The following is a 25,901-nucleotide window of genomic DNA, read 5'->3' as shown; positions in this document are numbered from 1 at the left end:
CTTTCTCTACAGGATCTGTATAGTTTATGTAAATTGTTTATTTAAAAGATTGACATTGCACCCTTCATATCGCTCAAGGTCATTTCCAAACAGCTAAAAACCAACTGTATACCACACAGAGGTGGAGCTACCAGGGGCTGGGGTGGAGTGCGTGCATTGCACCGGATGGGGGGGGGGGTGGGGGGGGGGGGGGGATCCGGGTGGGGGGGGGGTGGGGGGGGGGGGGGGTGGGGGGGGGGGGGGGTGGGGGGGGGGGGGGGTGGGGGGGGGGGGGGGTGGGGGGGGGGGGGGGTGGGGGGGGGGGGGGGTGGGGGGGGGGGGGGGTGGGGGGGGGGGGGGGTGGGGGGGGGGGGGGGTGGGGGGGGGGGGGGGTGGGGGGGGGGGGGGGTGGGGGGGGGGGGGGGTGGGGGGGGGGGGGGGTGGGGGGGGGGGGGGGTGGGGGGGGGGGGGGGTGGGGGGGGGGGGGGGTGGGGGGGGGGGGGGGTGGGGGGGGGGGGGGGTGGGGGGGGGGGGGGGTGGGGGGGGGGGGGGGTGGGGGGGGGGGGGGGTGGGGGGGGGGGGGGGTGGGGGGGGGGGGGGGTGGGGGGGGGGGGGGGTGGGGGGGGGGGGGGGTGGGGGGGGGGGGGGGTGGGGGGGGGGGGGGGTGGGGGGGGGGGGGGGTGGGGGGGGGGGGGGGTGGGGGGGGGGGGGGGTGGGGGGGGGGGGGGGTGGGGGGGGGGGGGGGTGGGGGGGGGGGGGGGTGGGGGGGGGGGGGGGTGGGGGGGGGGGGGGGTGGGGGGGGGGGGGGGTGGGGGGGGGGGGGGGTGGGGGGGGGGGGGGGTGGGGGGGGGGGGGGGTGGGGGGGGGGGGGGGTGGGGGGGGGGGGGGGTGGGGGGGGGGGGGGGTGGGGGGGGGGGGGGGTGGGGGGGGGGGGGGGTGGGGGGGGGGGGGGGTGGGGGGGGGGGGGGGTGGGGGGGGGGGGGGGTGGGGGGGGGGGGGGGTGGGGGGGGGGGGGGGTGGGGGGGGGGGGGGGTGGGGGGGGGGGGGGGTGGGGGGGGGGGGGGGTGGGGGGGGGGGGGGGTGGGGGGGGGGGGGGGTGGGGGGGGGGGGGGGTGGGGGGGGGGGGGGGTGGGGGGGGGGGGGGGTGGGGGGGGGGGGGGGTGGGGGGGGGGGGGGGTGGGGGGGGGGGGGGGTGGGGGGGGGGGGGGGTGGGGGGGGGGGGGGGTGGGGGGGGGGGGGGGTGGGGGGGGGGGGGGGTGGGGGGGGGGGGGGGTGGGGGGGGGGGGGGGTGGGGGGGGGGGGGGGTGGGGGGGGGGGGGGGTGGGGGGGGGGGGGGGTGGGGGGGGGGGGGGGTGGGGGGGGGGGGGGGTGGGGGGGGGGGGGGGTGGGGGGGGGGGGGGGTGGGGGGGGGGGGGGGTGGGGGGGGGGGGGGGTGGGGGGGGGGGGGGGTGGGGGGGGGGGGGGGTGGGGGGGGGGGGGGGTGGGGGGGGGGGGGGGTGGGGGGGGGGGGGGGTGGGGGGGGGGGGGGGTGGGGGGGGGGGGGGGTGGGGGGGGGGGGGGGTGGGGGGGGGGGGGGGTGGGGGGGGGGGGGGGTGGGGGGGGGGGGGGGTGGGGGGGGGGGGGGGTGGGGGGGGGGGGGGGTGGGGGGGGGGGGGGGTGGGGGGGGGGGGGGGTGGGGGGGGGGGGGGGTGGGGGGGGGGGGGGGTGGGGGGGGGGGGGGGTGGGGGGGGGGGGGGGTGGGGGGGGGGGGGGGTGGGGGGGGGGGGGGGTGGGGGGGGGGGGGGGTGGGGGGGGGGGGGGGTGGGGGGGGGGGGGGGTGGGGGGGGGGGGGGGTGGGGGGGGGGGGGGGTGGGGGGGGGGGGGGGTGGGGGGGGGGGGGGGTGGGGGGGGGGGGGGGTGGGGGGGGGGGGGGGTGGGGGGGGGGGGGGGTGGGGGGGGGGGGGGGTGGGGGGGGGGGGGGGTGGGGGGGGGGGGGGGTGGGGGGGGGGGGGGGTGGGGGGGGGGGGGGGTGGGGGGGGGGGGGGGTGGGGGGGGGGGGGGGTGGGGGGGGGGGGGGGTGGGGGGGGGGGGGGGTGGGGGGGGGGGGGGGTGGGGGGGGGGGGGGGTGGGGGGGGGGGGGGGTGGGGGGGGGGGGGGGTGGGGGGGGGGGGGGGTGGGGGGGGGGGGGGGTGGGGGGGGGGGGGGGTGGGGGGGGGGGGGGGTGGGGGGGGGGGGGGGTGGGGGGGGGGGGGGGTGGGGGGGGGGGGGGGTGGGGGGGGGGGGGGGTGGGGGGGGGGGGGGGTGGGGGGGGGGGGGGGTGGGGGGGGGGGGGGGTGGGGGGGGGGGGGGGTGGGGGGGGGGGGGGGTGGGGGGGGGGGGGGGTGGGGGGGGGGGGGGGTGGGGGGGGGGGGGGGTGGGGGGGGGGGGGGGTGGGGGGGGGGGGGGGTGGGGGGGGGGGGGGGTGGGGGGGGGGGGGGGTGGGGGGGGGGGGGGGTGGGGGGGGGGGGGGGTGGGGGGGGGGGGGGGTGGGGGGGGGGGGGGGTGGGGGGGGGGGGGGGTGGGGGGGGGGGGGGGTGGGGGGGGGGGGGGGTGGGGGGGGGGGGGGGTGGGGGGGGGGGGGGGTGGGGGGGGGGGGGGGTGGGGGGGGGGGGGGGTGGGGGGGGGGGGGGGTGGGGGGGGGGGGGGGTGGGGGGGGGGGGGGGTGGGGGGGGGGGGGGGTGGGGGGGGGGGGGGGTGGGGGGGGGGGGGGGTGGGGGGGGGGGGGGGTGGGGGGGGGGGGGGGTGGGGGGGGGGGGGGGTGGGGGGGGGGGGGGGTGGGGGGGGGGGGGGGTGGGGGGGGGGGGGGGTGGGGGGGGGGGGGGGTGGGGGGGGGGGGGGGTGGGGGGGGGGGGGGGTGGGGGGGGGGGGGGGTGGGGGGGGGGGGGGGTGGGGGGGGGGGGGGGTGGGGGGGGGGGGGGGTGGGGGGGGGGGGGGGTGGGGGGGGGGGGGGGTGGGGGGGGGGGGGGGTGGGGGGGGGGGGGGGTGGGGGGGGGGGGGGGTGGGGGGGGGGGGGGGTGGGGGGGGGGGGGGGTGGGGGGGGGGGGGGGTGGGGGGGGGGGGGGGTGGGGGGGGGGGGGGGTGGGGGGGGGGGGGGGTGGGGGGGGGGGGGGGTGGGGGGGGGGGGGGGTGGGGGGGGGGGGGGGTGGGGGGGGGGGGGGGTGGGGGGGGGGGACCGCCCGTCCTGGTTTACAAAGGTGACCATCTGGTCACCTTATCTTAAACCCTCAGCGCAAAAAAGAAAGCCCGCCCGCCTGCCCTTCAGATCATTCTGAAATGTTGGCCAGAAGAGAGGGAGGAACTGCTGTTGGGTGGGTGGGGGAAAGGGAGAGGACCAAGAACACCTGAAGAGAGCTTTATGGACAGAGATCTCCTTTGCAGAGCCTGCAAAGGGAGAGAAAAAGTCACAGTTAATGAGGTTTCAGAAATGGTGGGGCTTCTGGGATCTGAGGGGGAGTGAATAGCCAAGATGCAGAAGAGCTGTGTTAGTAAGACTGAAACGCAGAGGAAATGCACGCTCAATCCAATAGAGACCACCAAGGTGTAAAAGGCCACTGTCTCGTGAGCCAGAAAGGAGGAGAGCAGGCTTGGCTCCCGAAGCAGAGGAAGAGTGAGCCTTGTGAATAGAAGAGAGGATCACGGGTGACTGTGAACCCCAATTCCTCCCTGTGCTCCAAAACAAACCCAAGGCTCACAGAAGTGAGGCGCTAGAGGTGTGTCAGCCCAGATCTCTGAAGCAGAGGTCCCAGTGTCTTTAACATCCCAACCTGCCTCTGGTAGCTTTTGTTCATAGCCTACTTCCGGTGAAGCTTTTGTGCAGTGAAAAGCCTCTTCTGTGATGTTTGTTGTGACAATTATTTCAGAAATGAATTTACCCAACAAAAATATTAGGAGTTGAGAGAGACAGCAAAGCAAATGAGCAGAAGCACTTCATTGGAATCTCTCCTGCCCTGCTTAGTTTCCTAAAACATGTATGAATGAAATGCCAACAATATAGTTACACCAGTTTAGCGCCATTTGTGTCAATTGTATTTCTAACATAGATGTACAGTGGAACCTCGGTTTTCATTGGTTTCAGTTTCCATCGGTTTCGGTTTTCGTCGATTCTTTTCGGACGGATTACCAACGAAAACCGAGGTTCCACTGTATACATAAGCTGACAAGACTATTTACTTAGTGGAGTTCATGAACGTAGGGTCCTGCGCTGTTTTATTGCTGATGTGAGAAAATGTTCTTATACCTTTCAAGGCATGGAAGCACTTCCATGAGATGCCAGTGTGGTGTCGTTTCTACAGTGCCAGACTAGGACTTTGGTTCAAATGCTCACAGTGTTGTTGCAAGAGTTAAGTGGAGGAGAGGACAGTTATGTACTCTAGTTCCTTGGAGGAAAGGTGGGGTTATTTATTTATCATATTTCTAATCTCCTCTTCAAAGGAGGCCCAAAGGAGCTTACATGGTAAAACAGAAATAAATTAAGCCACAGTGACAAATAAACATCAAGTAAAGTATCATTCCTCATTAAAAAACACACACACAATAAACTGCCATCATTTTAACCAAGGCCTTCTTAAAATTTAACGAGGGCCTTTTTAAACCAAGGTGGTTACCATACGTGCCACCTTGAAGACTATCCAGGCAGACAGGCTCCTAACCTTCAGTGGAGAGGTCATTATCCTGCTACACCCATGAGAAAGGCAGGAAACATTATAAATATTTATTTATAATTTGATTTATAGGCTGCCTTTACACTGATGGCCTCAGGGCGGCTAACAGCAACATTAACAACAAACCAACACAAACAGATTCCCGCTATAAAATGCCATCAGTGATGCCTTAATCAGTTCTACACAGAGGGAGGAAGTAAAAGGGAGGCCAGATGTGATGGAAATGCCATTGCTGTTCTCAACCGTAGGCCTGGCAGAATAGCTTAGTCTTATGGTGGAACCTCTTTAGGAGACTCAAATGGCCAGAGCACCCCTCCCCCCGATAAAACAGGTTTAAAATCACTTGCTTATTTTTTTGCAGATGTTTCCCAAGCTGTAAGTATATTAAATGTGTTGTAGCTTCAGTTGATTAAACTTTATGCCACATTTCCTTCTATATCTCAAAAAAGCATCCATTTGGGCCTTATTCACATTTATTTAAATTCAGTTGATTAACTGCTTGACATAAACAGCAGGTGATTAATCAGCTAAAAACTCTTCAGCTGTAATATTTGCCAACCTTCTCATTAAGATTAAAGTACGGTACTCGATGTGCATTTTGCCCCAAGAGTTTAAGAAAAAAACTAAGCTGGAACAGAGCCTAAAGAAAACTGGAAGCCACTGTTGACTGTGATGCCATTTAACCAAGTTTAGGGTATGCACCTTCATAACAAAAACCTATGTGTCTACAGGTGTCAAACTCGCAGCCCTCCAGATGTTATGGACTATAGTCCCCAGCATCCCCTGTGGCAGGAGATGATGGGAACTGTAGTCCATAACATCTGGAGGGCTGCGAGTTTGACACCTATCAGAGTGTAATGTAATACTGGAAAGGGGATTGGAACTGAATCTCTTGGGCCGCTTTCGCACAGGCAGAATAATGCACTTTCAATCCACTTTCAATTATTGTTTGCAAGTGGATTTTGCTATTTCACACAGTAAAATCCAGCTGCGGATGCATTGAAAGTGGATCGAAAGTGCATTATTCCACATGTGCGAAAGCAGCCTTGGTTTTGCCAGTTTCTCCTCGTGACGGAAGGGAAGCTTGCTTTGGGCGGCTTTTAAAGGATATCTTTGGGAACGTTTTCCTTATGGCCAAAATTGGGGAGTATGTCAGAATGCAGCAACGAGAGAATATGGCCGTCAGAACAAACAAGCAAACTGTGGAAATTAGCCTTTTTTCAATGAGTTTCTTTCTCCCTAACCTTTTATCTCTGACCGAATGCGCTGATGCCTACCTCGGTCATTAATGTAGGGAGAAATGGTAAGACTAACGATTGCGGCTGCTTTGTTCATTATGTGCATGCCTGATGCGATAATCTCTTCTAACCCATTCTAATTGGAGCTCTCGTGCTTCTTATTTTTCCGTCCTACTGCTTCCCCTGCACTGCTATAAAAGCATGTAAGATCACAAGAAGTCTTTTTCCCCCCTTCCATGCTGCGCTTGCAGTGCCCTTCGTGTTGAAATGACTCTGTCGATCTAAGGTTTCATCAGTGTCATAGTAAACTGAAAATTGTTTGTGTTTGTTTTCGTCCTTCTCCCAGTTCTTTGGTTGTTTGTTTTCACTGAATTTTCAGAGGATGTTATGTCCGCATTTGATGTAGTTAGTGTCTGTATCTCCACAGGGCATGAGTAAATTCACGTGAATTGTAAATTCATGCCTTTTGTATGTTTGCTGAACATGGAGGTCCTTTTATGCCAGTGTTTCTGAACAATTGTTTTATGTATCACATTAGGTAAACTATTTGATTGCTATTTCTAGGGCTCTTTGAATTCTGGCTGAACTTTCCCTAGAAGCTAAAACGGCTGAGCCTATTTTACTTTGGTCATATTATGAGAAGAGTTGACCCACTGGAAAAGACAGCAATGCTAGGAAAAGTTGAAGGTAGCAGGAAAAGAGATGGACCCAACATGTGATGGATTGACTCCATAAAGCAGTGGTTCTAACCTTCCTAATGCTGCAACCCTTTAATACAGTTCCTCATGTTGTGGTGACCCCCAGTCCTAACATTTATCCATTTTACAGATGAAGAACACTGATGCAGAGAGCCTTAGGCGACTCCTGTGAAAGGGTCGTTCAACCCCCAAAGGGGTCGCGACCCACAGGTTGAGAACCGCTGCCATAAAGGAAGCCGCAGCCCTCAGTTTGCATGTCCTGAGCAACGCTGTTAACGACAGGGCGTTTTGGAGGACATTAATCCATAGCGCTGTCATGAGGCGGAAGCAGCCTGGTGGCACTTAACACACCCACTCGCACATACACAAGTACTAGCTGGAGGAAATTCGCTAAAGACCAACAGGAACCTGCAGGTTCTTGAATGATGCAGAGAGAACTGACAATTACTTGGAGATTAGATGTCGGTGTAAAAACTGCAAAAACATGACATGCGTGCAAGTTTCTGGTGACATTCTGCCATTTTGTAACACCGGTGAAGTCTAATTTTCATGTAATGGTTTTCCTGTTGCAGAGACCCTAAAAGCTTATATAGAAAACTATAGAATCTGTAGAGCCCATCAGAATCTAAAAAAATATATATCATAGCATCAGAATTGGAGGGGCCCTCCAAGGCCATCTACTCCAACAGTGTGCTCAGTGCAGGAGATCCAAAGTCAGAGCATCCTGGGTAGAAGGCCTGAACATCTCCAGGAAGGGAAGGTCACCTTCCTAGCTAGGTTGATTCTATTGTCAGATTTCTCTTAATGTTCAACTGAAATCTACCCTTGTTGAACACACTCATTAGTTTGAACACATTCTCCTAATTCTAAAAATGCTGAAATACTTGTGCATCTTGTCTATAAATACCTGCCTGCTTGGAACAGGTAAGAACAAATTATTTCAATACCTATAGCTTAGAGCAATGGTTCTCAACCTGTGGGTTGGGACCCCTTTGGGGGTCAAACGACCCTTTCACGGGTCGCCTAAGACTCTCTGCATCAGTGTTCTCCATCTGTAAAATGGATAAATGTTAGGGTTGGGGGTCACCACAATATAAGGAACTGCATTAAAGGGTCGCGGCATTAGGAAGGTTGAGAACCACTGGCTTAGATCCTCCTTTGCAATGTTCTGTATGACTCTTCTGCCCCTACCCTGAACCCCAATCCTGGACTTACACACCTTACACACATTGCTCAAACAGAGCTCACCTTGTCCAATTGTATCCCGTGACCCCTTCTTTCTCTGCCTCTCTGTTCATTTCAGAAAGCAAGTTCTGCACCCCCAGCCCTCAATACAAAATTTCCTGTTGGAGCAAAAGGAGCGGTTATCTACATAACGTACACAACCCATCTCATTTTCAGAAGTAGTCTGAACTGCTTATTTGAATCTGCCTCCTATCTGTTTCCACTGGTGGTAGCTAAACAGTGTTCAGTTTAACACGTTTCATCCTCGGAGTTAGAGACAAAATGCTGATCTGAGCATTACTTCTTCACAGGCATCTCTCTCCTGCACCATACCCCACGAATCAGGGCTATCCATATGTATTTCTTAGCTCCTGCTGTGAAAGGCCATTTCAGGAAGGCCGTTCCTGAGACAGGAAAGCGGAATGCTTGCAACGTGAGAGGCATGTTTGCACAAAGAACTGTGTTAAAGGCAGCCAGTTGGGGAGTTTTATTGCTATCAGTATTCTCTGAAGAAGACAGCGTTTTCCAGTTTACTATGATAATGATAGAGCTTTGCGTTCTTGATGAGCCTCGTTGTGTTATTTGTGTACATAGAAGATCTGAAACAGATATGGATGCATACCTACATGGCCAAGCAAAGCTAGCAGGTTGGCTGTCGAGTTCCAAACAAGCATAAAGTTGTTTTCGTTTGAACAAAAGCTCAATGCTGTGTTGTCTCACTTTCGTTCTGTGTCCGTAAGAATACAGTAGACCTTTGTTTTGTCGCTTTTGTGCTCTGTAGCATTAGCTTCCAGTCAGACGGGTTGTCCCGTTTGCCCTCTGTGTTTGTAAATGGCATTCAAGTCGGTTTCCGCATTTCCCCTTCCCCTCTGTAGGACCTGACTGCCTTAGCCAAAGAACTGAGAGAAATGCGCATCGAAGAAACCAACCGGCCTTTGAAGAAAGTTACGGACTACTCCTCTTCCAGCGAAGAGTCTGAAAGTAGCGAGGAGGAGGAGGAAGATGGCGAGAGTGAAACACAAGATGGCACCGTGCCTGTCAGTGACATTCCAAGGCTTATGTAAGGCACGCTTTTATGAGGCTAAAATCTGGCTTTACTGACTGGAACTGATGAGAAACATATTGGGGTAGATCCAATTACTCTCATCTGAGTCTCCTCCTTATTACAGCCCCTGTATCACATGACCTATGCAGATTCCATGTTCCCTGACATGACCTTTTTTGGGTGGTGGAAAGGAGCCTTTTCTCCATTTTTCATTCTTGGAAAAGTTGGCTAGATCCATCCCATTGACAGGAACAGGAATCCCAAGCCATCCTGGTCCAGCAGCGTATAAACTCAATCCAAGCGCTAATGAGATGATTCAGTTTGCTTTATGCAATGATAGGGAGGGACAAAATGTTAACCAGCCTAACCTGAGGTTGTGAGGCAGGGTCTTTTCCCACCCCACCCTCCTTCCAGGACCAAGTCTTCCATACAAGGACATTTTAGAAATGAACTCAGTGAATTCCAATCACAGAATCATAGAGTTGGAAGAGACCCCAAGGGCCATCAAGTCCAACCCCCTACAATGCAGGAACACACAATCAAAGCACTCCTGACAGATGGCCATCCAGCCTCTGTTTAAAACTTCCAAAGAAGGAGACTCCACCACCGATGTAGTGCATTCCACTTTCAAACAGCCCTTACTGTCAGGAAGTTTTTCCTGATGTTTAGGTGGAATCTCTTTTCCTTCACCTTGAACCCATCACTCCTGGTCGTAGTCTCTGGAGCCGCAGAAAACAAGCTTGCTCCCTCACCAACATGACATCCCTTCAAATATCTAAACATGGCTATCATGTCACCTCTTAACCTTCACCAAACATACCCAGCTCCCTAAGTCTCTCTCAATCATGTTGTGCCTTGCACAGGTAAAACTGTGGCACTCGATAGCAAACGTTCCAAGTCCATGGTGGTGAACCTTTGGCACTCCAGATGTTATGGACTACAATTCCCATCAGTCCCAATTGGCCATGCTGGCAGGGGCTGATGGGAATTGTAGTCCATAATATCTGAAGTGTCAAAGGTTCACCACCACTGCTCCAAGTGAACCGAAGGACATGCTGACAGAGATGAATAGAGCAGCTAAACAAACCTGTGTTGTCTTCAGTCCCTGATCCCATATCTGGCTCTTGGCAATGTTGGGCTGTTGTACACATCATGCGGCAACAAACACATCATGTGGCAACAAACCCAGATTTTTTGTTTATGTTCCCCTTGCCAGAAACTGCAGCCACTCCTGAGTCTTATAAATGTACCTATGTGATGCATGTGTTACCAAGCACACTTCAGCTTCTTTCATGTATTGTGTTTTTACGGGTACTTAAAAAAAATCTGTGGCATATATGCAGAGCCGTAGCAAGGGGGAACTTTGCCTGGGGCACGTGTGCACCCTGCGCCCCTGCTATACCCCTGCCAGACCCCACCCCCCAGACTGCCGCCTCCTGCTACGTGCCCGGTGCATCACACACACAGATACCCGCCCCCTTGTGTGTAAAGCAGTGTGGAAACTGAAACTGTGGCTGCCTGTTTCCATCTTTCTCCGTCTTGGTTGGGCCTGATTTTCTGATTCCATCACAGGCCCTGCCTACTCCCTCCCTTTCTTTCTGGCCTTTAGATCGGGCACCTGTTTTAACCAAATTTATATTTGTTGTGAGTAACTGCTGCTTAAGTTTTTAATGGGTTTAATGGGTTTAAGTTTTATGTTGTTTTGATTTGCTGTCTTGGAGAACAGCCATATTGTGAGCCGCCTCGAGCCCTTCGGGGATGAGGCGGCCTATAAGTTCAATGAATAAATAAATATAAATAAAATAAAGCAGTTCTGAGGACTAATCAACTCCAGGATTCCCCTCCCCCCCCTCCACACACACTTCTAGCTGAGATACCACACCTTTGTTTAACAGCTAGATTATTACTATTTGCCAAAAAGATGCAGTGAAAATGCCATTTGCTTTGCCACAGAATTAACAGTTCTCCAGTATTCTGAGCAGTGACAAAGTAACGTTCTCAACAGCCGTGTACTGGGACCGCTATTAAAATATTCTTTAATTTGTGTTTCTGTGAACCTTCTTAACTAGGTCATTCTCCGCCTTTGGGCATCAATGCACAACTGCTGCTTTTGTTGCCAATGTATGTGGATAAACTTTGGGCAGATATTATGGATATAAGATGCTTAATGAGGTTCAAAATATGCTGTGTTTCAATTTCATATTACGCCCCCAGTTGCTTCTGATTTGATGCTTTCCAGTAGACATGAAAAATGCTGCTGAAAATCTTGCCTTTATTACCTTGGCAGGCCATCAGAAATACATATTTCAGTTAGTAACTAGATGCACTTTTTCAGTTGAGTGGTAGGATAGAGGCAGAATTTGCACCTTTCTCAGAAAACCCAGGCCTCTCTAAACAACTTTCTGTCTCTAGCTGCTGCTGGGAGGGTAAGAACTTCTGATAGGACCAGGAACAATCACACCGTGAGTCACTGATAGTACAGCTTGACGCAAGAAGTGTTTTAAAACCTCCCCTGGGTAAAATGACATCGGCTCTTGGCCTTACTGCAGAACTACACATAATCGTAGGACTGCCACTGAAAACCCAGGATGCCAGTTCACTCTGCTGTCCCCGTAACATTTAGTAAAGGAAGGCCATAAAACGACCTTGTCAATTCATCCATTTTCGTATAGTGATAGAAAAGGAGACTTCCAGTGGCACGACTGTTTCCCTTATTAAGTGTCACCGGAAAGATGGGGGAACTGAACACAGGCTTGCCATTTTTCGTGGCAGCCCTGCGATCCGCATCACATATTATTTCCTATGCAACCAGAGGATGATGAGAGTGAAACAGACCAAGAATTCACATTGAGAAAGGAGTTTGTTTGTGTGTTCGTTTGTTTAATAATTAGTTTTATATACCACCCCTCCCCCGAAGGGCTCTGGGCGGTGAACAACACAATAAAACAATAATTACAATAAAACCCCATTAAAACAGCAGTTAATAACGTTACATTGGTGTCCAACGTAAAAACATAAACTTCATAGATCCACCCTGGAAAATAAAACAGGGGAGCGGAGAACCCAGAGTGTAAGGGAAAGGGAAAGGGAAAGGGGGGTGCACGCATCAGCGGCCGGCCCCTCCAAATACCCGGTGGAACAATTTGGTCTTACAGGCCCTGTGGAACTCTCCAAGATCCCGCAGGACCCGGATAGCTGGTGGTAAAGTGTTCCACCAGGCAGGGGCCAGGGCTGTAAAAGCCCTGGCCCGGGTAGAGGCCAGCCACATCATCGAGGGGCTAGGGACCACCAGTAAATTGGCCTCTGGCAAACGTAGAGGCCGTGTAGGGGCATATGGGGTAAGACGGTCCCGAAGGTTGCCTATAGCTGTTCTTTATCGAGCTTTTATGAATCTCTGAAGTTGTTTCACTTGATCATTTGGTCTGGACAGCTGTGACGCTCCAATTGCATAAGGTTTCAACACGCTCACACTGCACTGTCCTAGACTCAGTACGATTTTCATGGTTACAAATGCCCATTGTAATGTTTTGCAGACCGACGGGAATGACAGGAAACAGTGAGGCCTACAACATAGGAATGGTGTCGAGCCATGGCCTAGAACAATCCCACACGGATAATTTTAGCGGTATTTCAAGAGAGGGGACTTTAATGATAAGGGAGGTAAGTGGGCGGTAGCTATTTTCTGTGCAGCTCATTCGGGAGGTTTTGCCTTTATAAGCTGTGCAGAGCAATTGTTCTGTGTGCTCCCAGCATAAAGTGACTGATTAAACTGCACTTGTTAGTGGCTGATTACTATAATTACAGCATCTAAACAAAAGAGGGTTTTCCAAATTCAGACAGCCACAAACACCTTAGGGCTCCACGGGGTTAGTTCTGGATTCTGATAATCCTTCACCTTGGTTAAGCAAGAGAATCTCCTAAGCGGAAAGGCTTGAGCTATACTAATGCCATTAGAAATGTGATCGAAACTCGATCTATACATTTTGTGCTCAAGTTTCTCCAAAGACAGCTGCTGACAGCCCTCAGTTGCGTCGGTTATAATGGTAGCTCATTCTTTGAACAATGTAATTGCAACATTTGAGACCCCCATTCAAAGGGGGGAATCGAATCTGCTTGTGGGAGCTGCGCGCAGCTGTGCCAGTGGTTTTGCCCTGCCTGAAGCACTTGCTGCACTGCAGGGGCTATTCTACCAGCGTGCAGGCACTGCGCCTGCCCTCCCCCCAGTCCTGGGATGCACCGCAGGTGCCTTGCTAGCATCCCATGGCCCCTGCCACTGCCGTAGCAGGACCTGGCCGGGGGCATGGCCAGAGGAGGAGCTCCCAACATTAGTCAGCCCCCTCCCTTTGCCGACATTATGGTGGCAGGCCCTAGTGCAGACTTAAGCCACTGAAAACATGGCGTAAGTCTTTTGAGGCCCATAAAGGTTTCTCTGTGGTGGGGAGGCTTTTTCGCTTTGCAACCCTCCACCCGCTACCGGAAGCCCCATGGGTAGACCACCCCTTCCCTTTCGGGTTTGAGTAGTTGTTACCTATTGATGGACCGTGGGTGAACTTCAGTGAAATCTCCCTGGATCACTTTGGATTAGGAAAATCGTGCAGGACAAAAGGCTGAAACCCCTTCTCCTCCTGTTCTGTGACGCAGTGCCGTCACGCAGAGCGAGGGGAAACTGCGCCCTCACGCAGAGCGAGGGGAAACTGCGCCCGAGGCACGTGCCTTCCACACCCTCACAAGATTCCTCGCCCCCTGGGCGCTACGCCACTGCCATGACGCCAGCCCACTTATATAAGTTCACAGCAGTGTGATTTGTGATTCATGGTCTGAAAAGCTGAATCTGGAGACCCAGATCCAACCTGCAAAAAATCAGAAGGTCTTGTTCAGTCCTCAGCCCAGCCCACTTCTGGTATTGAAACCCTGCCTGGCAGAAGTGCCTGAGAAGCAGTCCATGGAAAGAGGGAGGCTCCTGGTTTCTTTAGAAAACAAAATCCATGAATACGTTTTTTATTAAGCCCAGCCAGAACAACACAGAACGTTGCACAAGCTTTCGAGCTCACTAGAAGTCTTAATTTGGCCAGATGTTGCAGACTTTTTAAAAACTGAGGGGAGGAAAAGAACAGATTTTTTTCAGGTGGTGGTTTTTAAGACCTGGTCACGCCAGCATTTAGTGTTCGCTCGTGTGCCTCTTTTCCAGGTGACTGGCAAGGGAAATTAAAAGCGTGGGCTGGACTACAGAGAATGGCATTGCATTGGGAAAGATGATGGCCTTTTATGAATACAGTACTTACTCTGCGGTTGTTTGCCGCACATTGGGGTTTTCCCGCTTTTTTTTCATTTCCTGGTTGTTTTTGCAACCTCTGTTTGGGGAGATTGCCTGCTGTTTTTTTGTGTGTGTGTGTGCGCACGCTATTTCAATGGTTTATCATTCCTGTGATAAATCAACCGCAACAGAATTTTTCAGGAGCTCCACTGGTCCTTCTGAAATGCTGCCCCAAGGAGTGGGCACAACTGCTGCTTTGTGATCAGGGGAAGGCGGGGAGGAGTGGGAAAATGTGGAGGAAGCTGAATGCAGATTGATCTCCTGCACAGGGAGACAGCCCCATCCAGTGAGGAGACAAATCCGCCTGTGGGAGCAGTGAGCAGCTGCATCAGCAGATTCACCCTCTCCAGGGCACTTACCCCGGTGGAAGGGTGTCATGACTTAAAACTGAAGTCAATAAGCGGACTCTGGATGCTGGATCAGAAGTCTTTATTGATAACAGCTAGTACCTGGCTTTCAAAAAACTAGTTCTGTTAGACTACAGAATTACGGTTGCCTTTATCCCCTCAGAGTTCCTGCCATAAATCCCCCCTCCCTGATTCCCATGGAATGTAAGAATAACACAACGGAGAGATGTTTGTGAGTTGAGCACCTCAAGGCCAACGCGGTGATAATCCTCAGCCACCTGCGACCCCCCTCTTACTGGGAAGGCACCAGGGTTGCCTCTAGTTCGCTACAGTTGCTAGCATCAAAGGAAAATGAAAGCCAAGGAAAAGGTCTATTAACATTAGAAGGTGAAGACAGTTGCCTCCTCCCCACGGGCAGGTGAGGATTCACACACCCAAGTCTTCCCTTTGATAACAGGGGGAATATATCCTGACAAAGGGCGATTTTGCTGGCCCTCCCCAACACTGAGACACGGTGTCCTATATTGCACCGGTGCCCCTGCTGCCACCGCTGGTGTAGCAGGGGTGGGATGAGGCATGGCCAGGGAGGAGCCGACATTATTCAACCCCCCTCCCGGCCATTTGACGTGTTATGCCGGCAGCCAGGAATACGGACTTAGTCTGTTAAACCTAATGGGGACTTCTCAGCAGCGGGGAGACCTTCTCGGTTGCAAAGTTTTCCCGTGCCTCTGGGAAGCCCCTTTGGGAGCGGCTGATGTGGCTGGCCCCTGAAGTCTTGGGCTGAGAAAGTCACACTTTTCACAGGTTTCAGAAGCCTCACAGTGAGTCTGAGCTGAGAGCGCAGTGGGTTATGAAGAGGGGAAAATGTGAGCATAACTGAGAATCCGAGCCGAATGGAATGTGCGCTGAACACCGAGGAGACCACTCGTGGGCAAATGACCCATGTGCACATAATGTGGGCCTAAGGAGACTCCTTGTTTTGCCAGGGAGCCTAAGAGAGACCTTGAACCTCATAGCTTTCCAGAACCAAACTGTCCTGAGTGCCTGAGCAGTTGTTGTTTTTTTTGAAAATGATAATAATAAATTGTACCTTGCCACCTGATTAAGTGCAGAGTTGGAACACGGCAGATGCTGCTTCTGCTGCCTGGGGAAATCTCTTTCAGGTACATTAGCCTGCTTGAGCCTTCCTGTAATAAGCGGCACGTTAGACGTAAACAGCCGGTTGCTCGCAGCTGCACCGTGCTGCTGACAATTTCTGCCGGGCTTGTAATTCAGCAGAAGAGGCACCCGAGGCAACTTTTTTTCCCATCGAGACGAGCAGATCTGTTTTTGTCGGTTGCCAGCCAGAGCAGAAATAAAAGGAAGGAACTGAGGGACGACCCCTTGCCATATTGTGAAGCATTTCCACAACTGCAGATGGAAGAGGCACGTGGTCCTTGGAGATGCTGATGCGAACTTGGTGGGCCAGTCAGGATCAAAGGGAAAGAGAGATCTGTTAATTTCTGTGAGGAAAGAGAAGAGCCAAGGCTGTTCACTGCTTGTATTGTCAAAGGCTTTCATGGCTGGAATCACTGGGGGGTTGTGTGGTTTCCGGGCTGTATGGCCATGTTCTAGTACAGGGGTCTGCAACCTGCGGCTCTCCAGATGTTCATGGACCACAATTCCCACCAGCACCTGCCACCATGGCCAATTGGGGTTGATGGGAATTGTAGTCCATGAACATCTGGAGAGCCACAGGTTGCAGACCCCTGTTCTAGTAGCATTTTCTCCTGACGTTTCGCCTGCATCTGTGGCTTGCCTCTTCAGAGGATCTTCTGTTCACTGCTTTCTTGTAGCCCAGCAGTTTACTATTGACTGCTTGGAAGTTGGTCATAGGCTCTGAAGAAGACAAAAAAATATATTTTCTAGAGCCTGAACATAACGTGCATTCTTATCTTTTTGGTGATTGCGCCAAAACATTATGTTTATGCGTCAAAATATTTAGCAGTTGATGGGGGGAAATGGCAGGGGAGAGAGACATATGCCGCACATGCACACAGTGAGCATTATCAGAGGTTATGTAACATGTCACTGGCTATTTAAAGATCCCTAAATCATTTAAAGACCACTAAATCATTAACTGTGTGAAGCAGCCATATACTGAGTCTGTCAAGTTCAGCATTGTCTGCTCTGGCTGGCAGCGGCTCTCCAGGATCTCAGACAGAGATCTTGTATGTAGCCTGTCGCCTGGTCCTCTTTTTAACTGGAGGTACCAGAGATTGAACTGGGGACTCAACCAGTGAGGCACTGCCACATTTTCTTTTCCATGTGCAATAGCTACCCACACTTTCAAGGTGGTGGAAGAAAAGGCAGGTTTCAGCTGACTTTGGGGCACAGCCAGAGCGGCAGCCTGGGCAGAATGGCAGTGTTGTATTTTCCCTTGGCCTGTGTCAGCATCCCTGACATGGATTTGTAAAGAGCATTCAGACACCAAATACTTCCAGTTCAGAGGATCCCATAATGAGCTATGTAGGCGTTAAGGGACCATTCAGTCCCTTGAATGGGCAGTCTGGAGATAGCTACCCAGGGATGCTGAAAACCGAACGTACAAAACTGGGAGTCTGCCTTAAGCATATAAATAAATCTTGATAGCACTTGTAGGTAACTCCAGTCTGGTGCTGCTAGCACGGCGTAGTGGTTAAGAGCAGGTAGACTGTAATCTGAAGAATCAGGTTTGATTCCCCACTCCTCCATAGGAGCAGTGGACTCTACCTGGCGAACTAGTTTTGTTTCCTCACTCCTTCACATGAAGCCTGCTGAGGGACCTTGAACTAGAAACAGTTTTCTCAGAACTCTCTCAGCCCCAGCTGTCTCACAAGGTGTCTGTTGTGAGGAGAGGAAGGGAAAGGAGTTTGTAAGCCGCTTTGAGGCTTTTTATGGTAGAGAAAAATGGGGTCTACATCCAAACTCCTCTTCTTCTTTTCTCTTCTTCTCTTCTTCTCTGCATAGCAGAATCCAATGGTAAAACAAGAACCCACCGCAGGAACCTCTCTTTACATGTAGGCCGCTCGATGTCCAGGGGGAAAGATTCATCCACGCCTTCTTTCTGACATGCTGTTTGGTCAGGGCAGCAGCCAGTCATGAAGACAGCATGGATCCATGGCAACTTTGCTATATGATTTTGTGACGTAGGCTCCTTCCACACATGCAGAATAATGCACTTTCAAACTGCTTTCAGTGCTCTTTGAAGCTGTGCGGAATAGCAACATCCACTTGCAAACAGTTGTGAAAGTGGTTTGAAAATGCATTATTTTGCGTGTGCGGAAGGGGCCACATATTAACTGGCCGTGAGGGATGAGTTAGCAGCCAGTTGGCCTCAATGACTGCACTAGAAAATCTTGCTGCTACAAATATCCCTTGTAGATACCCCTTGCTAGATTGTGATAGAGGACTGGGGCGGGGCGGGGGTAGGGGGAGCCACCAAACTTATGAACCCAGGCCTAAGATCAAAACAGAAACATTGGCTTAAATGAGTTTTTGAGTTCTCTTCCCCTGTGTACTTCACCTTAACGGCAAGCACAGTATCATTGCAAGGGCTCCAATAGGTTAACATGTTAAAATGGTCTTTAAAATGTTCCTTACTGCTTGTCTTCTGTTTGGGCCCTTGTGTCAATTTCCAACAAGGATTTTATTGAAGACATGAGAAAGACAGCAGAAGACAGTTCTGGTGATAGGGCGCCAAAACTGTTAATACTATGTTACAGCAAATCCCCACCCCCACATGTGAACCAAGACAGTAGCAAGAGTCCAGTCTGAGAGCTCGTCCCAGGCGCAGAGCTCCAAGGCCAGAGAAACAGATAAGCAGCACCTGCAGAAAGCTGAAGCTCTCCCCAACCATTCCCCCCTCCCAGCAAAATGGCAGTCCTGACACCTTGCTTCTGAGATGGCATCCTCTTTGAATGTCCTCCGCATCAACACAGTGCCGCTGTGTTTGCATGATGAGGAGATGGTGACTCTGGGAGCTCATCTCACTGATGGCTTAGGTACATGGTGCTGTTGTCTGTTATTAATTTCTTTTTTTTCTTTTCGGCCTCTCTGCAGACCGGCGACAAAAAACGCTCCGGCCACAATGCCAGCAACGGCTTTGCAGGCCACGTCAACCTTCCTGATTTGGTGCAACAAAGTCACTCTCCGGCCGGCACGCCGACTGAGGGATTGGGGCGAGTATCCACCCACGGGCAAGAGATGGATTCTGTGTCAGAAGTAGGTGACAGGCGTATCTTGGCTAAGCCCTTTCTTCTTTTCCCCCTTCCTTTTGGCTCGAGTTAACGTCCTGCTCTGAAGAGGCATTTTGGTGGATCTTGTTTTTAGCCACTTCCCTTTTATTGTGCGTGCGTGTGTGACTGCAGTGACGATTGTAAACAGAATTAAATCCCTCTCTTTTTTTGGAGAGGTGGTGAAAGGTGGCACCGTTTCTTGGTAACGGTAGCTGCAAAACTCGGAAAGTTAGCAGGAGGTATTATTTAGAAACAGCTCTTGAGTTTCCTCAACATGTATAGTGTTGATCGTATTAGTACACATCAACTAGCACCCGTTCACTTGGCATCAGCATATAGTTCATGGGAATCCAGCATGTCTTTATTGCTGCAGAAAACCAGCGGTTTGCAAATTTCCTAAACGGCAGAATCCCGCTGATGGAGAGGGTTGCAGATCTCCACAATTCTGCAGCCCTACTCCCTGAAAATCTTAAAAACATTCTTGAACGATTGTGAGCAAAACCTGCTGGGATCTCCAAACATGGAGGGGGAAAGGTAAATAAACTTTCCAGTGATTAGGGTGGGACTCCCATACCCTGCAATGTGTCTTGTCCATACCCTTGTGAATTATACATATTTGTTTGGGTTCTACCTAGAATTTCCACGGGTGCTCGGTGGGCATTCTTCTGACTCCTTCCTCTGATAACACACCTGAATACTCCCTCAAAATGTTGTTTCTGGGGAACAGCACCCCCCCCCACACACACACACACACACCCTCCCTGGCCCCAGGAATAGCTTGGGAGGGAATCAGAGTTCTCCTGCTGGATGAAGAGATAGGCAAAAATTGATTCCCTGCTAGAGCTCATAAAAATTCTAGGCGGGATCCAATCCAATAAATGCAGCTCTGGAAACTTGCCTTGTTCGTATGGATTGCAGAATTCATTTTTTTTCTCGGGGACTGAATTCAAATACTTTGTTTTTAGCACAGGCCTCTTTCTAACGAATGGAACAGCCACTGAGTTTTTGCACCACTAAGCCTTGAAAACCAGCCTCCCTGACTCTTAATAAAGATCTCAGGAGAGAGAAATACTCGGCTGAATATTCTTTGTTGGCTTCAATTTAGGTTAATCCTTTTCTTGCTCTGCTAAGAGGTGGCGCTGCCTTTTGTGGAGACCCAAAGCACCGTAGGCGTCCACACATCTGAAAGAGAAGCCGGAGCTTTTTACCAGGCTAGCTATCTCATTGCAGCCAGCAGGAGTCTGCTGTGGCAGCTGCCTGACTCGGGCTTTCATCCTGAATCAGAGACTCGGTTCTGGGCCTCAGTGGCTTTTGAAGTGCATCCTGGGAAGCGGCATAAAATGGTCCAGATGGAGGGGGAGCATTTCTTGTGATGCTGGGACCTGGCTTCTTGCTATCATAGCTGCCCCTAACAGAGGTCATAACACGCCCTGAGTAAAAAGCAAAGAAGAAAACAGAATGGTTCCACTATCGCCCCTAAGGAAATCCTTCCCCTACTCTGTTTAGATAAGAACAGAGTTTCCTCTTGGAAGGAGACTTTCAGCATTTTTGCTTCCTCAAGCTCACAGAACGAGGGGTTGCAATAAGAGACACTGTAAATATGAGAGGTTCTTTATTCCTACTAATGATCTCAGTGTTGCCATACTTTGCACTAAGGGTATGCTCAGTGGTGGGATCCAAAAATTTTAATAATATGTTCCAATGGTGGTGGGATTCAAACAGTGGTGCTGCCGCACACACGCACCTCCAGACCCTATTGGGCAGGAAGGTTGCTTTAGTAACCCCTTCTCGGCACTCAGAAAAAATTAGTAACCACTTCTAGGGAAGTGGTGAGAACTGGTTGGATCCCACCTCTGGGTATGCTAAAATCCTCTTTATTTGGAGCTAAAACATACATTTTTGACAATTTAAATATCTCCCCCCCCCCCAAAAAAAAAAATAGAGAATGAAATATAAACTTTAGAAATTCTTGCCTTGTGGGAGTCTGTTTAGGGAGGGCAAGGACACCAGATGTCACTACATGGGGGGGGGGGGGGGGGGGGGCAATTTATGAATGCGGAGACAGACAGCAGAAAGCAGGAATGCTCATTTAGATGGACACTATCCAGTGCAATCCTTGCTGCCTCTGCTTAATGTGGATGAGAAACTCTTGACTCATATGGGAGTATCTATTTTCATGTGCCATCACCAGCCACTGTGCATGGATTTTTGCTGTGTGTGTCCCCAGCCATGCAAAACAGTGTACTGAATGCAGCCACTTCAAGAACAGGGTTTGTCTCTCTGTGGCCCCTTCCGCACATGCAGAATAATGCACTTTCAATCCACTTTCACGATTGTTGGCAAGTGGATTTTGCTATTCCGCACTGTAAAACCCAGCTGCAAAGTGCATTGAAAGTGGATTGAAAGTGCATTATTCTGCATGTGCAGAAGGGGCCTGTTTATAGATGGAAAGAGATCAACAGAATGAGAATGAATGCCCAAAACGGGCTGGCTGTGGATAGTCACATGTCAAAATTTAATCCAGACCGATGTTTTGAGTGTTGAAACGCTCAGAGACCCACTAGTGAATATTGGCGGTCATCTAATTGGGATTGCCAGCTTTCTCGTCTGAATGCTGTCTCTCAAACTCAGCAAGGCTATTTTTGGACATTCAGAGCTGAGTCTAGGATTATCATCATTCTTGCATAGAGGAATATTTCTTCACTCATTTTGTATCTCATACACACAAAGTAGAGCCATAGAATCATAGAGTTGAAAGACACCACAAGAGCCATCAAGTCCAATCCCCTGCCATGCAGGAACACACATTCAAAGCACTTCTGACATACGATCATCCAGCCTCTGTTTAAAAACCTCCCAAGAAGGAGACTCCACCACCCTAGAAGGAGACCACCCTAAGAAGGTTTGGCGTACGTTTATATAATGCATAAAATATTTGTAGACTACTGTTCCTGTTAATGTCTGTCTCATACTGAGAGAGGAAGTCAAGTGCCTTCGACTGTGTGAGTCACCAAAGTCAGCCCTTGGAATGTTCGGATTTGGGGACGCACTTCTAGACAAGCTGGAACCTCAGTCTTTCTCTCTTCTTTTAAATCAAGTACTAAGCTGAACCAATATGTCATTTGTGGATACAGAAGAAGTATGAGCTTCTTCTTGGCACTGATACAGAACTTGCTTCTATAATCCGCTCATACTAAGCATAAGCCTGCATTGAGCAAAGCCTTAATTTGTACTTTGCACCTCTGCTGGGTGTGATTTGGATAGTATACTGTTCAGGACTTTTCCATTTAAAAGAGTGGGCAGTTGTTTCTGATTCAGGTATTACACGTGCCTATTTGAGAGTACAAGGGTCTTACGGAGCAGAGAGACCCGTTGATCAGGCACTTTGAATTTATAAGAAGTTGATGGTGTGAAATCAGGCCAGTTACCTTTCTAGAAGAAGAAAATTGGGTTTTCTATATGACATATTTCTCTGCCTTAAGGAATCTCCAGAATAAAGTCCGGGTCTCCAGATCAGAGTCCGTCTTTCTTAAGTGCTAGATCACGCTGTCTCTCTAGATGAGTTTTGTCAAGCTGGTTCTTCAGTGCAGTTTCAGATCCAAGTGTTGAGGCCACCTCACGTGTGCAGGGAGCATCATGTGCTTTCTCTTCACTCAATGGCGTGTAGCTGAGTATGTGAACAGACTGATAACTATGGTTTGGGTATTCCTGCAATTCCCCTCTTCCGCTGGAAACAGTGCCGTGCTTGACACTAAATGTTGTTTGCACTGACCTGATGGAAGTTCTCTTTGGTATTTGATCAGTAGTGAGTCAGCCATGCATACTGTATGCGTGAATACATATCTAGGGGAAATGTAGCCCGGTGCAAAATCTGAGTTTTCCACCCCTCCCCCCCATGGGTGGCAACCCTCCCCCATCATGACCAAACAATGCTTTTTTGCACCAGGTCTTGAAGTCAGTGTGTGGACCTGGGGAGAAGGAGGAGGGGAGTGGGGGTGATTTTCTGCCCCCCTATGTGACTAAATGACCACAGCCCACAGACATTTGACCCCATATGTTCCCCGATGGCCCCTTGTCACTTAGGACCTGTTAAGCACAGGTTCCATGGGATGACCTTGGACCCTCATTCTTGCACCCTGCACAATTTTTTGTGCACCTGAACTGCAACCCTTGTTCCCAACTGATCTGCAGCTTCCCTCTCCTGACTGAACCACATTTCTCTTCCTTGGTTTTTACAGTATGGGATGGGAAGTAGCACAAAAGCATCTTTTACCCCATTTGTGGACACCAGAGTGTATCAGACCTCCCCAACGGATGAAGATGAAGATGAAGAATCATCTGCTACAGGTAAAAGAAAGAAATAGAAATATGTGGCATTAGAAACCTAGTGGGCATGTGGCACCTCTGAAAAACCCGACATGTCCCAGTGAGAACACAACCACCTTTCAGCTTTCCTAGCAAATGTCACTTCTACAGCATTTCTGAGAGTGTAGGAAAAGCCAATACCTACCTATAGCATTAACAACAACAGAGGCACATGACTGGCAAGTCTAGGAACAGAAGCCTGAGAATGTGTGAAAAACTGTATTGCAAGCGTATCACTTGTATAACCAATGTACAGAAGAAGCACATTTTCCCAGCAATCATATTTTGCAGTTTTAATCTAATAAAACAAAATAATGCTTAGGTTTCCAAAGGGCCTGCATGGAGGTTTTTTTTGTTTTTGTTTTCATTGTTTTTTGTTTGTGGTTACCTTGTGTTCCTTGGCAGTGAGATTTTGTTCATGAAGGACCGTGCCGAGATGCATGGCCAGCTAAAGAAAATAACATTTATTTTGGAATTTATAGAGGAGTTATAAACGTTTAACTTCATGGCTGTCAGAGAGAGAAGCGTGAGAAGGAGGAAGCCAGCTTGAGAATTTCATCCTGGGATAAAGAATTTGCTTAGCGGGTAGCAAGAGGGAAATGCGCATACCCTTTTGGTCCTTTGCTGCCCTCTGTAGGAATTTACAAAAGTGTACAAATGTTCATGTGAAGGACAGTCCATCAGGGTATAGCTGGGCCCTGTTGGCAGCATCTTCCCAGCAGTCCTTGCAACCCTGAGGCCTGCTTTACTTCGCTTCTTTTCCTGCACTGCTCTCTTTGGAAGCTGGATGAAATTTATATTAGAAAGAGCCCATTGGTGGCCCACGCAAGCAGATCTTATCCTTTCAAGGAGAAACTCAGGAATAAAAAGCCCTGTTTGTAGAGTGCCTTCAACACGGTTGTTTGTTTCTGCCCTTTCCAGCATTGTTCACCAGTGAGCTGCTGAGGCAAGAACAGGCCAAACTCAACGAAGCCAGGAAAATTTCAGTCGTGAACGTGAACCCCACTAACATTCGTCCTCACAGTGACACGCCAGAGATCCGGAAGTACAAGAAACGCTTCAATTCAGAAATACTTTGTGCTGCTCTGTGGGGTAATCTGTTAACTGTCTTTGCAAATTTCGAAAATGACACTTGCCTATCATGTATTGTATCTACTTATTTACCTCATTTGTGCCCCACCTTTTTTCCCAGTGGGGACCCAAAGTAGCTTTCAACATTCTCCCTTTCTCCAGTTTATGCTCACAACAGCCCAGTGTGGTAGGTTAGGCTAAGAGTGCGTGACTGGCCCAAGGTCACCCCGCAAGGTTCCGTGGAAGACGGGGGATTCAAACCTCAGTCTCGTACGTTCCTAATCTTGACACTGCCCACCCCGTCATGTGGAGAGAGCAACATGCTTACTGGCAGTTCGAGCAGGGATCGAATTACACCGATCCTATACCACCTGCACTGGCTGCCGATTGAGTTCCGGATTATGTTTAAAGTGTTGGTTTTGACCTTCAAAGCCGTTCGCGGTCTCGAACCTGCATACCTGAGGGACCGCCTCTCCCCCTTATTGCTTGGTAGGCCCCGCAGCTCCTCGCAGGAGGACCTGCTGATGATCGCTGGCCCAAAAGTGATCAGGCTGGCCGCGACGAGGGGCAGGGGCAGCTTTCAGCCCTGGCCCTACCTGGTGGAACAGGAACTTCGGCCTAGGGAGATCTGGGCAGGGCCCTCGCGAAAGGACACCACAGAGTTTCAACCAGGGAGCCTGCAAGACTGAACCCTGTTCCGCCATGGACATTTGGCCAACCTGGTTAAAACTCCACCATCTACCATGTCTCATCCCCTGGCCTCCCCATTGGGCACAAGGGGGGGAGGGGAGTGAGCCAGGCGCCATCACACGACGCGCTTTAAAATGGGTTCTGTTTTTATGTAATTGATAGTTAAATTATGTTTTAATGTTTGTTTTAACCTGTTGTGAACCACCCTGAGCCCTCAGGGGGAGGGCGGTATATAAAACTAATAATAAATAAAATAAATAATAAAATGCGACCTGGGTCCAAAGATAGAGCTTTGTAGAGAGACTCTGGCACGGCTCTCAGAGGCACAGGGGCTATGACCAGAATATCCAGACCCTTTTTGAGAGATCCCACTCCTCCCTGTTTGGTCTCATTTTCAGAGGATGAGTTACGACCTTATAATATTTCAGGTTTAATGTGATGTTTTTGGATAACATCAAAGAATGGGAAATGTGAGTTATTTATATTTTTGATTTCCAGGGAGAATTCAGTGGCTTCAGTGAACATGGATTGCCAGGGCTGTGAATACCATGTTTGCAGAAATTTCAGGCTAGACTGAAAGCAGCAGTTTTGCCCTGAAAGTATTATTTGTTTCTTTTGTTTAGTCCTCTTGAAGGGCCAAACTTTACGAGACTTTTTTTTTTAATGAGACAAGTCTGGTTCCTTGGACCCAACTAGTTAAAAAAAATGCATCTTGTATAGCTTGGCCCTGATGCTCAGTTGAAAACATCCGACCCCTCACTGATCTGGCTCATGAGTTCTTCTGCTTGCTCAATGCACAGGTGTAAACTTGCTGGTGGGAACGGAGAACGGGCTCATGCTGCTCGATCGGAGCGGCCAAGGGAAGGTGTACAACCTGATCAACCGGAGGCGGTTTCAACAGATGGATGTGCTAGAAGGACTCAATGTCCTTGTCACAATCTCAGGTACAGCCACGAGCTCGAGTTGAGGGCTCACGTTTTCCATCTGGTTTCTGA

The 25,901-nt window shown here is 51.6% G+C and overlaps 1 protein-coding gene across 4 annotated transcripts in view; it reads left to right on the top strand.

Annotated features, from left to right (window-relative positions):
* Positions 1 to 25,901, top strand: part of TNIK (TRAF2 and NCK interacting kinase) — a 347,661-nt gene that overhangs the window by 308,635 nt on the left and 13,125 nt on the right. For 2 of the 4 annotated variants that reach the window (XM_048504901.1, XM_048504898.1), the window contains 7 exons: positions 5,953 to 5,961; positions 8,694 to 8,878; positions 12,397 to 12,523; positions 18,605 to 18,766; positions 23,019 to 23,127; positions 24,067 to 24,237; positions 25,707 to 25,850. In XM_048504901.1, coding sequence (XP_048360858.1) covers positions 5,953 to 5,961; positions 8,694 to 8,878; positions 12,397 to 12,523; positions 18,605 to 18,766; positions 23,019 to 23,127; positions 24,067 to 24,237; positions 25,707 to 25,850 — 907 coding nt within the window. The remainder of the gene's footprint in view (positions 1 to 5,952; positions 5,962 to 8,693; positions 8,879 to 12,396; positions 12,524 to 18,604; positions 18,767 to 23,018; positions 23,128 to 24,066; positions 24,238 to 25,706; positions 25,851 to 25,901) is intronic. The other 2 variants (XM_048504900.1, XM_048504899.1) reach the window with 1 other exon arrangement.

Source organism: Sphaerodactylus townsendi, linkage group LG08 (genome assembly GCF_021028975.2).
Source record: "Sphaerodactylus townsendi isolate TG3544 linkage group LG08, MPM_Stown_v2.3, whole genome shotgun sequence".
Lineage (NCBI taxonomy): Eukaryota > Metazoa > Chordata > Lepidosauria > Squamata > Sphaerodactylidae > Sphaerodactylus > Sphaerodactylus townsendi.
Note: the sequence above shows the minus strand (reverse complement) of the source record. Positions and strands in the feature narration are given on the sequence as shown.